We start from the raw sequence: 18,759 nt of genomic DNA on the forward strand, positions 1-18,759 counted from the left end.
CTTTGGTTACTGCATCATTATATTATTCATTAGGCTGCTTTTCACACCATATTTATTACAGTGGTCAGTTATTTTGGTATTTTAATGTGGATATATATGTAATTATTTCTGCCTTACAGTAGTGAAGTCTCAATTAAATTTTACCATCATATAATGTAATACATATATTCACAGAAAGACTTCAATGAAATGATGAGAAAAGAATGTTTAACTTCTAATAAACACATGTCAAATTAGACTTGGGGGTAATTTGCTTAAAGAAAACCAACTCGTTCAAAAAAAGAATTTTTTAATTTGCTCCTTCTTTTAATCAGACCCTGGGTTTCTCTCATGGGCCTCCAAATATCTATTTCTCTCTACTGTATAGAGGATTAATATCTCATTTTCATTTATTTAAAATTTGTTGACTTGTGGGAGTCGGGAACTTTGTATTTGACAGTTCCAGTTAAACATTAATCTCAACTAATTGCAATTTGAAGAATTTGCTACTGTGAAATTAAAAAGCTCAGCAGTGAAACTGACAGAATTTTCTTTGCTTCTCAATGATAAGTCAAATTACAGAAATGTTGGCTGCTATCTAATGCGAAATCTTATTTCCATAAGGAATATTTTCATGCCCAGCCATCAGAAAGAGGGATAACCTTTAATGAGAGAAAAACTGAAGACTGACAACTGCAATTAAGTAATCCAGATTACAGACCCATGAGAGTTGATCCTTCTTTGGATCAGTCACCCCCGGTGATCAACTGGTTGGATGTAGAGGTGCAGAACATTGAACTATTTTATGTTTTGAACGTGTATTTCAACATCTATTTTTAAGTTTCAAACATGAAGTATGTCTAAATACTTATCTACAAGGAATTATAGTTTCAAAAGATTCTATTTCAAAACCCCACAAATTCCATTTGCCAAACAAGTCACATGCCCGCCATTTATGCTTGGGAACTGTATTCCTTGCACAGATGGGGCAACAAGTAGTATAAAATACACACCTGTACACTTTCACTCCTTCCCCAAGAGAAATTACCCAAGCAACCTTTCAACCACAGCCTAGGCCTCGAAGATCTGCAATCTATATCACATCTCAATATGCCTTCTCTTGTTCCAGAAATCTATGTGCTCAAAAGGCAAGTAATTCATACCCTCAACATCCTACACTGCAACTATGGCAAGAAAATTACAATAAAAACTTTCATACTGATAAGAGAAAATAGAAGCTATTTATAAAATCTAACTTGGCAGATATTTCAAGAAGCTCATATCTTGCTCATGGGGAAAGCTGTTGGGTTTTGCCTGGGCCTTCCCAGGTGGCTCAGTGGTAAAGAATCTGCCTGCCAATGCAGGAGACCCAGGAGACACGGGTTCAATCCCTGCGTTGGGAAGATTCCCCTGGAGGAGGAAATGGCAACCCACTCCAGTATTCTTGCCTGGAGAATCCTGTGGACAGAGCAGCCTATCAGGCTACAGTCCATGGGGTCACAAAGACTCAGACACAACTGAGCAACTAAGCCTAATGCATGCTGAGCAAGCCTCCTGATAACAGTTGCCGAGTCACTGCTTTTCTAATGTCCTTGGCGTTGTTCTGTAGTTGGTCTTTCCTCACTACATGCTGTGTCCATAACTGAATACAGCTCTGGACATTACTCCCTGTGTTCTGGTGTTGACAGCATTGCTCAGCCCACAACCTTTGGAGGAACTGAAGGTTCTTTTAGATCTTGAGAAATCAGTCTCTTTTATCGCAGGCTGGAAACTCATTTGTCAGCATATTTTTCACAAAAGCTAACAGCGTTTTTGTTTTTCTTTTGATTTCAGTAAATTCCACAGGTCAGCTGTCCCATGTATAATTCTCTGGCAGATGTTGATTTGCCTCTGAGCTACCGGTAGTTGCCTTGAATCTGTGGGATATTCTGGGAGAGGCACAATCTGTCTTCTCCCTGTGCCATTTTATTCAACTTCAAGGGTTTACAGAAAATGACCTTAATGAAGAGCTTTTAACAACAGGCTTGAAAGCCACACCACTGAATTGGCCCTTGCTTAAAAGCTCAACCTTAAATAATGTTCATTGCTCAAAGCCATGCTCAGTTTTCTGTCTCAGCGTTTGCAAATGAAAATCAGACCCTGGCAGTCACAGAAGTACTTAAATTTCTGTATTACCTTACATATCTCTTTGAAAATTCAACAAGTCTTTTCTGAATTCATCTTTCCTTTGGGCACTTGTCAAAGGCAATAGTAGCAGACAAACAAACAAAAGTATTAGCCACATACCTATTCATCTAAAAACCACAAGCTCATTCTGTCCATCATCTGCTTTCCAAGGCATTATAGGAAATAATGTACCAAAGCTTTTGAGACTCCACAAAATGGGCTGCTGTCATTCTCACCTGCCATAAGCTTTCTTACCACCTGCAGATAGCACCAGAGCCAATGTCATGTAATTTTAACAGGCCATTTTTGTTTGAAGGACTATACCAGCCAGCCTTAGCTAAGTTTTCCTATAGTAACAAACAAATCCACAATGTCAGTGGCTTACCACAATAAATATTGACTTTTGTTTTACCCATGTGGATCTGTCTGGGTCCATAAGGGCTCTGCTCCATAGCCTTCCTGTTTCAGAATTCGTGCTGAGAGAATGATGTGAATTTTGGACCTGCTAGCCTCATGACATGAGAGACGGCAGGAAAAGATACATGGGAGAAGAGGCATGTTGGGTTCACAAAGCTCTGGATGGTGAGTGGCACACGGAGCTTCTGCTTCTTGAGCAAAGCAAACGTCACACGTGCCAAGACTGACATTGATGATGTGGGGAGACTGATGCTCTCACAGGGAGGGGCAACTAATATAAGCCTTCTGAAGACCACAGCTGTTTTTAACATTCCACAATTAGACGGCTGAATCGGATCTCTGGGAACTAGTACTTCATTAGCCCTGGAACACTGCGTATTATCACAGTTTCCTTCCTGATGATTCAGTCCCAAGCAATTTCTTAAAGCCGATATTGGCAAACACAAAGGTTTATTTACCACCTCCTGCAACAAATGCATGTATATCAAAACCATTCACAGGAATAAAGGCTACAATGAAGTAAAAACCCCAAACCACTCTCTTGAGACTGCCTCTATTCCTCTTCTGACTTATTCTTCCACAGTCCAGCTTCACTACCCATGTACATCATTAAAAAGAACATGTACGTCTTCATAAAAAGAGACATCAAGGATAAAATGCCCATGGACAAGTCAGCTATAGTCAGATCAGGGGGTGATATGTGAGCCTCACACTGGTCAAATAATTCTATTTTCATGGATGTTATTAGATAAGAAGATCTGGTTTGCTTGACTGCAAACAGATTGGATGAAAAATTAAATCTTCAAAGGGGGACTGTGCTCTGTTATTGAATCACCCCTTGGAAAAACAATTTCCATTTTCTTTTTTTAATTTCCAACTGTTTGGCAGTATCTGCAAACACACTTTTTAAACCAGGGAACTAATTATTTTTGCCTCGAAAGTTGGCCGACAGGAGCAGATGCAATGCCTGGAACCCCATCTGAAGTAGCTGCCGCCATGGGTGACGGACGCTCTCACACTGACAGGGGCACTGTTTCTCTCAGGAAAACTCTCTGTGTTGTTTGTAACTGCAGCTGAAATCCTCCCGGTCACAGGTGTACCATTAAGGTATCACATTCTTAAACATGCCATAGACCATTAGGTAGTTGACGTTTCACGACATAACTGAGCTGCCTACGTTCTTTGAACATCAGAAAGCACTGGAGAGGATATATATATCATATCATAATCACAACATACATATGTTTCTATAAGATGTAAAATTAAAGCTTAAAACACAAACTTTTTTTTTTGGCAAAACAAATAGGAGATATTTATTATGTGAATGTGTAGGAAGGACAGGAGGGACTGTGAAAGGGCTGTATTTTAGTAGACACATTTGCCTGCAATGTGGGAGACCTGGGTTCGATCCCTAGGTCGGGAAGATCCTCTGGAGAAGGGAATGGCAACCCACTTCAGTATTCTTGCTGGAGTATTCCATGGACAGAGGAGCCTGATGGGCTACAGTCCATAGGGTTGCAAAGATTTGGACACAACTGAGCTACTAACACTTTTTGTTCAAAGAGTCCTAAGGATTTTGTCTATTATTTGTTCAATAATCTCAGCCAGTCTTGTGGTTTTAAATATTGTGTATTAACACATGACCACCACCAGATTTATATCTCCAGCATTAACTGCTCCTCTGGATGTCTCTATATATCTGATTTCCATTAAAACATCAAGTTTTGTGCTAAAAAAAAAAAAAAGGGACTATAACTGAGATAAACTTTTATATCAAGGCCAATACACAAATAACTTATTCTTTAAGCCTAAGCACTCACCTACAATCTTCAGTGTATATTAATCAAACATATGTTCAAAATCAACCTAAAATTGATATGATAAAACTGCTATATTTATCATATTCATCATCAATATGAAACACAGCACTATAACAAATAAAATCTTCAAAAGTACATTAAAAAAACATCAAGTTTTAATGATACCAATGATACCACGCCCACCCACACACACCCCCAGGCTAAAACGTATTTGAAGCTATAGGGCATATGTAGCAAATGCCCAACTAACACTACAAAACAAGCATGTTGTCTATGTAATATTTTCCTCTTTCCTTATGCTTTTAGTTGATTTCAAATTTAAAATGTGAAGTTTTTATATCAAGTAATGCCATTTGCTAATAAAAAAGAAAATGCTTTTTCTATGCTATCAAATGCTATTTTGAATCTATCTAAAATGTGTTCCACTTAAAAAGTACCTTGTCTTCTTTTTGGTTGAGTCCCCATTTTAGTTCTTCTACTCGAAGTCTCAGTTTCTTCACTTCAGCTTCATTTTGATCCACGAGGTTGTTGGCGTGAGTCAGTTCTGCTGTCTTTGCCTGGTACTGTCTGCTTAGCTTACAGTAGGCATGCTGAAGGTCCACGAGTTCCTTTCAAAAGAAAACAAGGATCCTGTTATTTATAGCTTGCTCTGATAAAATCAGAGGATGGGCAACTTCTTTTGAAAAAAACAGAAGAACACTTTAGGAAGAATTCAGATGGGTATCTTTTCATCTGGAACTCTACCTTTCTGCAGTTAAACATTATGATTGTCATTGTTCAGTCACCCAGTTGTGTCCAACTCTTTGTGACCCCATGGACTGCAGCACGCCAGGCTTCCCTGTCCTTCACCATCTCCTAGAGTTTGCTCAAGCTCCTGTCCATTGAGTCAGTGACGCCATCCAACTATCTCATCCTCTGTCACCCTCTTCTCATCCTGCCCTCAATCTTTCCTAGCATCAGGGTCTTTTCCATATTTTCTGTATTATGATTAGCATATTACGATAGGTGGAAGATATATTTCTGAATGTCTAAAATACAGTGCAACTCTTTATGCACTTGAGTGAATGACCCATTTTTCATGTTATGCAATTTAGTTTTTATGTATGTTTTCCAAAAGAAATCTTGTATCCATAAATGAAGAATAAGATGTAATAAAAATAAAAACAAGAAGAACTGTTCATCTGATAAATCAGTCTAAGTATTAAAAGTTAGCAGACTATCTGGTTTTAGTTATTTCTCTAAGAAAAAAGTTTTAGTGCTGCCATATTCATGCCGAAAGCATGTGAATGTGGCTCAGAGATCTGAAGTAAGGGACCCATCTGGGAAGAAACCAGAGTGAATCCACCATGAAGGGACTGATTCCTAACCAACTTTGTTATAATCAATACTGTAAAGAAATGAATTAACAGGTTACATTAATTGGCTTCAGATTGGAATTAACATAGCTTTTCATTTTTAGTTCAAGTTTGCTGTGCAAAATTAACAATATTGTAATTGTTGAAAACATCTTTATTAATACTATGAAGAAAAAAAAAGCCTCTAGTTCCTCATAATGTTATAGTACTTTAGGAAAGTCTCAGAACATTTCTTTAACTTCCTGAAAAACACTGTCATAGTACTTATAAAAATAATGCATACAAAATACAAATAATATATAATACACATAGAGAAGTACATGAGAGGGCACTAGTTAAAAATGTATGGTCAAAATTTTGGGGACAACTAGGTAGACAATTGGAGACCTTTACTCATATACTATTACTACCACTAATAAAAAAGAATCAGATTTAATAGTTTTAAAAAGCCATAAAGTATTGGAAAACACTGGACAAAAACTTAGATACTTTTTTTAAATTGCCAATGGGGAAAGGTTTTCTATATAGCATCATGAGATCACAGAATAATAAATTTAATCATAATAGGTATACAGTGTGTGTATAGCTAATAAAATAGTCTGTCCTACACAGAAAATGCTGTAATAAGGGACAGGTCTCTTACTAATGAGTTATATGAAGTCATACCAGTTAACTTCATATAAAATATGGAAGGTCAGAGTTCACAGGAAAGCATACAGAATATCTTAAACATTGAAAGCCATTCGTCCTCATCCAAAACTCAGGAAACACCTTTCCAATTTCTGTAACATACTGACAAGACAAAATTATAGAAATGGAGGAGAGATTCATGGCTGCTGGGGATCAAGGGTGGAGGGGAGGGCAGTTTCAGGCGAGCAGAGGATGTGGTGAGGGCAGATCAGGGATCCTCATCTTGATGAAAAGTTCTGTGTTTTGACTGCATTGATGTTGATATCCTGATTGTAATATCCGACCATAGTTTTGTAAGGTGATACCATGGGGGGAATCTAGAGAAAATACACACAGATCTCTCCATACTATTTCTTATGTGAGTGCGTGCTAAGGTGTTTCAGTCCTGTCTGATTCTGTGACCCCATGGACTGCAGCGTGCCAGGCTTCCCTATCCTTCACCATCTTCCAGAGTTTGCTCAACCTCATGTCCATTGCGTTGGTAATGCCATCCAACCATCTCATCCTCTGTCACCCCTTCTCCTGCACTCAGTCTACAATTATATATAAAAAAAAGTATAATGAAAGAAAACACATCAAGGTGCTGTTCCTCAAGTCTTCAGACTGGCAGGATTAAGTGTGATAAGATAATCTGTTGGTAAAACATCACAAAATCATGATTAATGGAAATATTTTGCCAAATTCTTTAAAATGAAAAATGTATGTAAACCCCAACCCAGCCATTCTGCTTCCAGAAATGTGTTCTACAGATAGACAACATGGTTGGGTGAAATGCTGTGTCCATGTGGATATGTAGTACAGAATTCTTTTTCTGTTAATAGTGAATGATTAGAAATGAATGTCATACCATCATATAGAGCTGATTAAATAAAAAGCCATTAAGCCATTAAATATAATATGGCAGCCTTTTGTATATGGACATGATATCTCCAAATACTCTATTAAGTAAAGGAAAACACAAAAGAATGTGAAGCACATGTTATCACAGGGAAGAAAAGCTGGTGTGAAGTGAACTGTGCTATCACACCATTTATTACTGGCGGCCTCTCAGCCTCCATGAGACTCAGAACTCCAATTAGAACAGGTGAAAGTCCTGCAGAGGTGGGAAGAAGGTGTGGACTGCAGGGCAGGACCTGGGGAGAAAGTACTGACCACTCTCAGGAAAAGGCAGAGAAGGGCTCCATGACAACCAGTCACCCATCACACTTTCCAGTGTCCCCTGACAATGTGAATATCAGACAGCTGAGAGACTCCTGGAATCTTGCCGCTGTCCTGCAACGCCTGGCCCCTCACAGGAGTCAGAATCACAACCAGTGATATTTAAACCCCAGCAATGCTGATGGCAGCTGGAAAGAGACCTCGACAGGTAGCTAGACACCTGCTGACAGGCAGACCCACAATCCCTTCCCCTGCCTCACCGTAACAGTGCAGTTTATGGCTTCACAGCAGTGTTTTAGCAAATGACACCCCAAACCACATTTATTAATAGAATGCAAACAGACTTCTCCTTTCTTCCCTTCAGAATACAATTTCCCAATGCCAAATTATATACCTGATGGCTTCACATTGAGATATGCAACAGGGAACACAGTTCTATTATTTGGAATGAAAATGGAGCATTTAATGACAGATTTTCTTGATCTGTCACAAACATAATGAATCTGCCACAAAAATAATGCAGAGCTTAATGGAAGGGTTGTCACAATTTGTAAAAGGATGGCTTTTTCTCAGGAATTATGCACCTCATTGCAACTACCTAAATACCTTTGCAATTTAGTAAAACTATCTCTCCATCCATGCTGTGGCTTTAGGCTTGTACAGTTCACTTAATTTGGTTTAAATGGAATTAAGTAAACATAAGTAGCTTCTCAGGTGGCACTAGTGGTAAAGAATCTCCCTGCCAATGCAGGAGACTTAAGAGACATGGGTTCAATCCCTGGGTCAGGAAGATCCCCTGGAGGAGGAAATGGCAACCCGCTTCAGTATTCTTGCCTGGAGAATTCCATGGACAGAGGAGCCTGGTGGGCTACAGTCCAGGGGTTGCAAAGAGTCAGACAGAACTGAAGTGACTTAGCATGCACAAGTAAATATAAACAACCTTTGAGATGTGCAGATAGGAAGAAAGGAAAGAAAAACTTTGCTGTTGGCAATACAAATTTCCCCCAAGCATGTGTCATCCTTGTAGGTAGATCTGTGGCCTTCATGATCCACTGTGAGGCCATTTGTTCAGGGAAGGTCACCTTATTCTCAGGCCCAGGAGGTGGGTGTGTTAGTCAATGTCTATTCCCTGTGAGTGGTCCCCAAGCCTGCAGCGTGGGAACTCCAGCCAAGATTTACTTAATTATTAATAGAAGCTCAGGACTTGGGACCCAGCAACACTGGGTGACAAGCCCTCCAGATGTTTATGACTCAACACAAAGTTTGAGGACTCCTAGTGTATGCCAACTGTAGTAAGCTTTACTCTTAGCAGTAATTGTTTTAGAAAAGTAGACAAAACATAAGTGAGCAATGAAATGTGAGCAGTCTCCTCAGATGGGAAGAGGCGATGTAGAATTTTTAGTACTTAAAAGGAGAATACATGCCTGGAGGTACAACAGTCTGGGCCAATAGGAGAATCTAGCTTACAGCTGAGGTCGAGCGAACCTGGCCTAGCCTGGGCACACTTCGTTACGAGAAAATATATCAAATGGTATATACAGTCAAAATATTTAAATTATGTTCACAGGATACATTTTACTTTGTTCTAAAAAAAGATTAAAACTGAATTTCACTTTTGGAGAAAAATATTTCATTATTAAAGATATTTTTAAAAAATCAGTTTAAAAACACAAATATAAAAAGTCAGTTTAGGATGATGGTATGGTCAGTCAGGTCTGACTCTTTGTGATTCCATGGACTGTAACCCACCAGGATCCTCTATCCATGGAATTTTCCAGGCAAGAATCCTGGAGTGGGTTGCCATTTCGTCCTCCAGAAGATCTTTCCCACCCAAGGACTGAATCCTAGCCTCTTGCATCCCATGCATTAGCACGTGGATTCTTTACCATTACATCACCTGGAAAACCTAACTCCTAGACTATTTACATAGGGTGAAAGACTTTACCTGCCTCCCGAGAAATCTGTATGCAGGTCAAGAGGCAACAGTTAGAACTGGACGTGGAACAACAGACTGGTTCCAAATAGGAAAAGGAGTACATCAAGGCTGTATATTGTCACCCTGCTTATTTAACTTATATGCAGAGTACATCATGAGAAACTCTGGGCTGGAAGAAGCACAAGCTGGAATCAAGATTGCCAGGAGAAATATCAATAACCTCAGATATGCAGATGAAACCACCCTTATGGCAGAAAGTGAAGAAGAACTAAAGAGCCTCTTGATGAAAGTGAAAGAGGAGAGTGAAAAAACTGACTAAAACTCAACATTCAAAAAACTACAATCATGGCATCCTGTCCCATCACTTCATGGCAGATAGATGGGGAAACAGTGGAAACAGTGACTGACTTTATTTTTCTGGGCTCCAAAATTACTGCAGATGGTGATTTCAGCCATGAAGTTAAAAGACGCTTACTCCTTGGAAGGAAAGTTATGACCAACCTAGACGGCATATTGAAAAGCAGAGACACTAGTTTGCCAACAAAGGTCCATCTAGTCAAAGCTATGGTTTTTCCAGTGGTCATGTATGGATGTGAGAGTTGGACCATAAAGAAAGCTGAGTGCTGAGGAATCGATGCTTTTGAACTGTGGTGTTGGAGAAAACTCTTGAGAGTTTCTTGGACTGCAAGGAGATCCAACCAGTCCATCCTAAAGGACATCAGTCCTGGGTGTTCATTGGAAGGACTGATCTTGAAGCTGAAACTTTGGCCACCTGATGCAAAGAGCTGACTCAATGGAAAACACCCTGATGCTGGGAAAGATTGAGGGCAGGAGGAGAAGGGGATAACAGAGGATGAGATGGTTGGATGGCATCATTGACCCAATGAACATGGGTTTGGGTGGACTCTGGGAGTTGGTGATGGACAGGGAGGCCTGGCGTGCTGCGGTTCATGGGGTCACAAAGAGTCGGACACGACTGAGTGAGTGAACTGAACTGAATACATGAAATGTTGAAGTTTAACTGATTTCATTTTTTAAGATTTTCTTTTTAATGTGGACCATTTATAAAGTGACAATATTGTCACCCTGTTTATTTAACTTATATGCAGAGTACATCATGAGAAATGCTGGACTGGAAGAAACACAAACTGGAATCAAGATTGCCGGGAAAAATATCAATAACCTCAGATATGCAGATGACACCACCCTTATGGCAGAAAGTGAAGAGTACCTAAAAATCCTCTTGATGAAAGTGAAAGTGGAGAGTGAAAAAGTTGGCTTAAAGCTCAACATTCAGAAAACGAAGATCATGGCATCCGGTCCCATCACTTCATGGGAAATAGATCACGCAACAGTGGAAACAGTGTCAGACTTTATTTTTCTGGGCTCCAAAATCACTACAGATGGTGACTGCAGCCATGAAATTAAAAGACGCTTACTCCTTGGAATGAAAGTTATGACCAACCTAGACAGCATATTCAAAAGCAGAGACATTACTTTGCCAACAAAGGTTTGTCTAGTCAAGGCTATGGTTTTTCCTGTGGTCATGTATGGATGTGAGAGTTGGACTGTGAAGAAGGCTGAGCGCCGAAGAATTGATACTTTTGAACTGTGGTGTTGGAGAAGACTCTTGAGAGTCCCTTGGACTGCAAGGAGATCCAACCAGTCCATTCTGAAGGAGATCAGCCCTGAGATTTCTTTGGAAGGAATGATGCTAAAGCTGAAACTCCAGTACTTTGGCCACCTCATGTGAAGAGTTGACTCACTGGAAAAGACTCTGGGAGGGACTGGGGGCAGGAGGAGAAGGGGATGACAGAGGATGAGATGGCTGGATGGCATCACTGACTCGATGGACGTGAGTCTGAGTGAACTCCAGGAGTTGGTGTTGGACAGGGAGGCCTGGTGTGCTGCGATTCATGGGATCTCAAGGGGTCAGACACGACTGAGCGACTGATCTGATCTGATCTGATTTATAAAGTCTTTATTGAATTTGTTACAATATTGCTTCTGCTTATGTTTTGGTTTTTTGGCCATGAGGTATGTGGGATCTTAGTTCCCTGACTAGGGAACCCACACCTGCTGCATTGGAAGGTGAAGTTCTAACCACTGTACCACCAGGGAAGTCCCTGAAGTTTAACTGATTTTGACTGTGACAAGCTGACAGAATTAAAATGCATTTTCTTATAATATTAAATAACAAGTGAAAGGCTGGTAAAATGCATCAAATAAGCTCATTTGCATGCATGAATTTGAAGGAAAAACAAAATGAGATTGGCAAACTTTTAAGTTATTATGTTATTTTGTTCAATTTTTAAAAATAATCATAGAAAATTAGAAAATTTTGGCATCTGTAATTTCAAACATGCATAACAATAGTGTATTGATATGTAGAGAACTTGAAATTAACAGTATACTATATGATTCAACTATATTTAAAAGAGAGAAGCACTTAGAAAATTGAAAATAACTTGCTCATGGTCTGTTGATAGCCTTGTTAGACTCCAGCTGTGAGTAATAATGCTATCAACAAGAGCAGATTCTCTCTTCTCAAAAGTTGACTCAGACACATTGGATGGTTATTACAATCAAATCCATCTACTTGAATAAAGAATTCACATGCTCATCCAAATTAAGTACATTATAAAAATATCTTACACCACCTGCTTATTAGGATAAATGTCAGTATCTATTTATATCTTCAATTCTGACCTCAAGAAGTACAGACATCAAAAGAATGTATATTTCTGTAGAATTCAGTGTTATCCGTAAACACATATGATACTTGGTGAACGATAACACGTTTAAAATGAGAACATTTCTGTGGTCTTAAGTGGCATCTTTAGAGGGCTCACTTAATATCTTATATGTTAAATGTAAATAGAGTGGTTTTAGTGCTTTCTGTAGAATTGAGACAATATCAGTCATTCATTCAATGAGCACTTACGGTCTACAGTGTGCAAACGACTAGCATAAAAGTAAACAAGGTAACACGATCTTTAACCTCACAGATGTTAGAATCCAGCAGAAATAATAGGTTAGAGACAATCAAACAAGCAAATTTTCTCATTGTGACAAGTACTAAGAGATAAGCCAATAAGTGGATAGGAGGGAATGATTTATGAAAGGTGGTTGATAAGCAGGAAAGACCTGGGGTGAGAGGATACTGTCCTGGGCCCTCCAGGGCCGCCTTCAGGAAGGAGGATGGATTCTACCAGTTACTGGAAATGTCTAATCGCTGCCCTTTCCCCTTGGCTGTAAGAAACCTCCTTGCTAAGCCACACCCCCTCTCCGGGGCAGCCTGGTCAGGAGCTACTCTTCTCACCCCAATTTGCAATAGCTCCCGAGATCTATGCACTTCCCATTGACTCAGATGGTAAAGAATCCACCTGCAATGCAGGAGACCCAGGTTTGATCCCTGGGTCAGGAAGGTCTCCTGGAGAAGGGAACAGCAACCCACTCTAGTATTCTTGCTTGAGAAATCCCATGGACAGATGAGCCTGGTGGGCTACAGTCCACGGTATCACTGACTCAATGGACATGAGTTTGAGGAAACTCTGAGAGATAGTGAAGAACAAGCATATGGCAGTCCATGGGGTTGCAAAGAGTCAGACACAAGTGAGTGAGTGAACAACCACCACCCAAGATCTATCCCAGCTTCAGAGGTACTCAGAGGTACTAGGTTATCACTTTACCCTGGTCCTAGTTCTCTCTGCCCTTTGCCACTTGGTCTCTTTCTCCATAGGTGGTGTACTCCCTAATAAACTTCCTACATTTTCTTACCTGTCTCATAATCTTCCTTCCGGGTGGCACAAAGGCCAACACTCATTTTCCTATGGCTGTCACTTGGGGAGATATGATTATAGTCAAAACACTGTATTATATACTCCAAGGTTGCTAAGAGACTAGGTATTAAATTTTCTCACCACAAAAACTAAACAATGATGTAATATAATGTTGGTGTTAACACTATGGTGGTAATTATATTGCAATATATAAATGCATAAAATCAACACATTGTACACCTTAAACTTATGTGAAATTATTAAGTCAATTACATCTCAATAAAAACTACTCTTTCTACAAAAGAAGAAATACAGTACAAATACCATGGATGGAAAATAGATGATGGAAACTTTCCTGAGAAAGTTAAAAAAAAGGGTGCAAAGCCACAATATAGTAGCTACATGTGACACCAGTCTTTTCTATGTGTAGATGTGTGTGTGTGAGGTCCACAGGTTGAAAATCAAACACTGGAGTTTGTGTGAATTCAATGCCATTTGTGCTTATTCAGTATGACAGGTAACTAAGCAACTGATCAAAAAAAAAAATGTTTGCTGAGCATCTACTAATCTCTTAAATAGTCAGTTATGTCAATATTCCCAATAATATTCAATTTTTTTGAAAATATAAAAAAGCTTCAATAACTTTGACTTCTTTTTAAATCCTAGTTTCCTCATCTGTAAAATGCATACAATAGCAATTTCACAGAATGGTAACCTTTATTTTTTTTTAACCATTTATCATTTATTTATTATTATTATTTTTTTTTACTTTACAATATTGTATTGGTTTTGCCATACATCAACATGAATCCGCCACGGGTGTACATGTGTTCCCCATCCTGAACCCCCCTCCCATCTCCCTCCCCATACCATCCTTCTGGGTCATCCCAGTGCACCAGCCCCAAGCATCCTGTATCCTGCATCGAACCTGGACTGGCAATTCTTTTCTTATATGATATCATACATGTTTCAATTCCATTCTCCCAAGAATGGTAACCTTTAAATGACACAATAGGTGTAAGTCGTTTGTGAAACACTAAATGTAACAGGATAGGAAGACAAACTGGCTAGGCTATGTTAGTTAATTATCAAATGAAATAGTAAGGCGAGGTGTCAGTAATGCAGAGGGAATAGAACAACTCAGTGATTGCCACCAGAGGTTGGGTTCTTTTCATCTTTCTGCTTGGTCACCCTTAGCTCATATGTGGACTTTGTTCTTAAGCTTTGTGTATTATAATCCCAAAATATCTGTTGACTCTTGCTGGGAAGCAAACAGGAAGTAAAGGAACAAAGATAAAAGTGCTTTTCTCCAAGTGAAATTTTGCCTTTTTTGTTGACAGGGCAACCTCTCAATGCTAGGTTATTGAGGGGGAAAAATGACCAGAAAAATTTGCACAAAAATACTGAGCAAAATAAAAATATAAGAATATATTCAAAGTTAGTCATACTGTAAACAAACTGAGAAACAACAAAAAAAAAGCTAGGCGAGATTATTAAAGCACAGACAGATAGTGGGAAATAAAAACATATAAAGAAATGAACAGTAGACTTATAATCTGCAGCAACAAGAAACTTTATTACAATAAATACAATAATGTCTTCAGTTGCTGAGTAACCTAGAATTCTAAATCCAGCTAACCTAATATGTGAGAGGCAGGGCAAAATCAATTTAATTTTAGGCAGAGACAGGGTTTTCCATCCACATTTTCTTGATGAAAGAACTCAGACAGGATGTTCTTTGGGAATTTATCTTTTCACAGTTCTTGGAATTCATCAAATCCCTTCCTGTCTCAGAGTATTCAGAGATGCTTTTCCTTTTGCCTACAAAGAGCTTTTGCAACTCCATACTCATCTGCCTCCTAATTATCATTCAGGTCCCAGTTTAAATATGATTTACTCTGAAATGCTTTCTTGATTACCCAAATGTGAATAATGACTCAGAGTATTATTTTCACTTATCTTTCATTTCCTTTATAGTTTTTATTGCATGTTGAAACTTGTACCTGTTTTTGCATTTACTTAAGATTCTTTTATCCTACTAGGTAGTCTCTGGTGGCTTAGACAGCAAAGAAGCTGCCTGTAATGCAAGAGACCTGGGTTCGATCCCTGAGTTAGGAAGATTCCCTGGAGGAGGAAATGTCAACCCAATTCAGTATTCTTGCCTGGAGAATCCCATGGACAGAGAAACCTGGTGGGCTACAGTCCATGGTGTTGCAAAGAGTCGGACATGACTGACCGACTAACACACACAGTCAACATATATTTAATGCACCTATATATGTAGAGAAGAAACAATTTAGTCAGGTGGGAAGATGAAATTTAATTAGTTGTCAGGTCAACAGAAAACTGGAGATCTAACTGTGAAATTTTGGAAATAATGAAATATAATACAAATTTTAAAGAGACAGTCAAAGCTGTTACTAACAGAAATATATGATCTTAATTTAACTACAGAAAGATATATATATATATGTATGCACATACACATAGAAAGGTGTATGCATATATATCTATCTTTGTATATAAAAAGCAATCAATTCAAACTGTTGGATACAGCATACCAAATTATCTGAGGAAAATTGAAGGAATGAATTATTAAGGATAGAAATACTCTATTACAACAAAAATTAAAAAATAGATTAATAATTAGCATATTGGAAAACAAGCAGAATATTACAGAACGACTATGAGCTAACCTAAAGAAAATTTAAAAAAGAACACCTTGGAAATATTCAAAATTGGAAATGAACTGATATCTATATCAGATTAATAAAAATAGGAGTTATTTTGTTAAGCCTTGCCTTTCAGTGGGACACGGAGACTAAAGTCTGGCTGCTAAAATGTGGAAGGATGTGGTTTCTATCTCTTCTAGCTCTAAAAAGGAGACACCCCACGGGAACTTCCTTACCTAAGTACCTGGAACTGAAGGGCTATAAAATGATGGAGCTAAAAAGCTGACAATTACAGATTTCTGAGTCACTACATGGAGAAGACACACCAAGGAGAACCTCCTGACTTCAGTGGATTAAGAAATAAACAAAAAGTAGGCTTGTATCAGCTGCAGAGATCTGGGCAGTTGTCACGTGCTGTCCTAATTGGAGAAGGAAATGGCAACCCACTCCAGTATTCTTGCCTGGAGAATCCCATGGATGGAGGAGCCTGGTGGACTGCAGTCCATGGGGTCGCAAAGAGTTGGACACGACTGATCAACATGAATGTGTGCTCAATCGTGTCCAACTCTTTGTGACCCCTTGGACTGTAGCCCACCAGGTTCCTCTGTCCATGGGATTCTCTAGGCAAGAATACTGGAGCAGGTTGCCATTTTCTTCTCCAGAGGATCTTCCCAGCCCAGGGATCGAGCCCATGTCTCCTGCTTCTCCTGCAGTGGCAGGCAGATTCTTTACTGCTGAGCCACCTGGGAAGCCCATCCTTACCAATAGTCTAGCACAATAATATTAAGTGAAACCAACTAACATCTTTAAAAAATTTTTTACTTAATTCACCGGCAGTTTTAGCGCACATCAAAAGGTACTAGTCTTTTAGTCATTTTTAAATTGACTCATTCTACAAAAGAAAAAAAATGCCTCTCAGATACACCATCAGGGTTACTAGGCTATGGCTTTTTCTTTTTGTGGTCTTTCTCTTTGAACTGTATAGTCCATCAATTATCTGAAGAGTATAAAATAGTGTCTGGAACAAGGAAGGTGCTCAATCAATGATAAATGAGTGTATGAACAGATGAATATATTTACAATGTCTCATTGACTGATGAAGCAAACAACAAAATGTGTTTATGATTCTAGACTGCACGCAGGCTGGATTGTACAGTGCATGGGAAAAGAAAGAGGTTTTCTCTCAGATGGTGTGAGGCAAGTCAGAAGCAGTTAGGTGGTGTCTATCAAATCTGAAGAGGTTTATACACAGCTGGTCCCAGGCCAAGTGAAAAGAAATAGAAGAAGCAGAAATGAACATGAAGAGTCCAGTCAGAAGGCTTCTGAGCTAATCTAAGAGGTGACTCAGATCATCCCCCTCAGGTTATGTCAATATATTTTTTATTTGGTTTGGCATAAGGATAGCGGCCAATAACCATCCAGCACCTGCAGGAATGAAACAGTGAATGAGAGGAACGGACGTGCAGTGGCTCTGTTCCTTACAGGGGGCTTCCCAGGTGGCTCAGTAGAAAGGAACCTGCCTGCAACGCAGGAGATGCCAGTTCAATCCCTGGGTCGGAAAGATCCCCTGGAGGAGGAAATGGCAACCCACTCGAGTATTCTTGCCTGGGAAATCCCATGGACAGAAGAGCCTGACAGGCTACAGTCCAGGGGGAAAAAAAAAGGAGTCAGACATGACTGAGTGACTAAACAACAGTGGTGACAGGTAATTATTTCCTTTTAGTCAGAGAACCAAACCAAGGAGAAAGTGACAAGAAACAAATATCAAGATATTCTACCTGGCAAAAACAAGGCCTCTGCATTGGTGTTCTAATGTACCTAGAAAAGTTGCTGAGAAAAACTGTAGACCTAGTCAGTAAGAATATACTTATATTTATATCACCTTTATGTATGGGTTTGTATATGCGCGCATCCTGAGTATATCTGCTGCTGCTGCTGCTAAGTCGCTTCAGTCGTGTCCGACTCTGTGCAACCCCATAGACGGCAGCCCACCAGGCTCCGCCGTCCCTGGGATTCTCCAGGCAAGAACACTGGAGTGGGTTGCCATTTCCTTCTCCAGTGCATGAAAGTGAAGTGAAAGTGAAGTCGCTCAGTCGTGTCTGACTCTTTGCGACCCCATGGACTGCAGCCTACCAGGCTCCTCCATCCATGGGATTTTCCAGGCAAGAGTACTGGAGTGGGGTGCCATTGCCTTTTCCAGAGTATATCTCTAATGTAACTCATATGCAGACACAAATTAGTTCTTATTACATAGGCTGAATAAAAATGTCTCCTTAATAGCAGGTGCTAATCATCCATTCAATCTACACCTAATAAAATTTTGTAATAGTTGGCAATATATTATAATATCCATAACATATACTGACTCTGTGATATTTAAATATTTCCAAAGAATTGCAAATATGACTATTTAAACCCTAGAACTAAACCATTAGTTACAAATATAATTTAGTACTCATACAGCATTTCATGTCTCTAGAGAACATACAGATATTAAGTTAAATGCTTAATGGTTAGTCACCAAAATTGTAGATGGAATCAGAAGTTCTTTTTCTATTTTACAGGCCCCCATGGGGGAATAAAGAGAGAGAGCACTGACTCACCCTCAGTGGGGAATGCTCACTCCCACACAGTTTTTTCTTAAAGCCATGCACACTTAGCTAAGCAATGCTTTATAACCAAGTTTTCGACCTTCTCTATACCCACACTGAGAGGCCTGTAATTGCACAAAGCCGCAAATGTTCAGAGAAAATACTTTCCTGTGGAAAATGTTTAATTTCATTC

General features: G+C 39.3%; 1 protein-coding gene across 4 annotated transcripts in view; it reads right to left on the reverse strand.

The window, feature by feature from the left end:
* Positions 1–18,759, reverse strand: part of CCDC102B (coiled-coil domain containing 102B) — a 281,611-nt gene that overhangs the window by 75,156 nt on the left and 187,696 nt on the right. For all 4 annotated transcript variants that reach the window (XM_019987018.2, XM_070778681.1, XM_070778680.1 and 1 more), the window contains exon 7: positions 4,820–4,990. In XM_019987018.2, coding sequence (XP_019842577.2) covers positions 4,820–4,990 — 171 coding nt within the window. The remainder of the gene's footprint in view (positions 1–4,819; positions 4,991–18,759) is intronic.

The sequence above is a fragment of the Bos indicus genome, chromosome 24, assembly GCF_029378745.1.
Source record: "Bos indicus isolate NIAB-ARS_2022 breed Sahiwal x Tharparkar chromosome 24, NIAB-ARS_B.indTharparkar_mat_pri_1.0, whole genome shotgun sequence".
NCBI lineage: Eukaryota > Metazoa > Chordata > Mammalia > Artiodactyla > Bovidae > Bos > Bos indicus.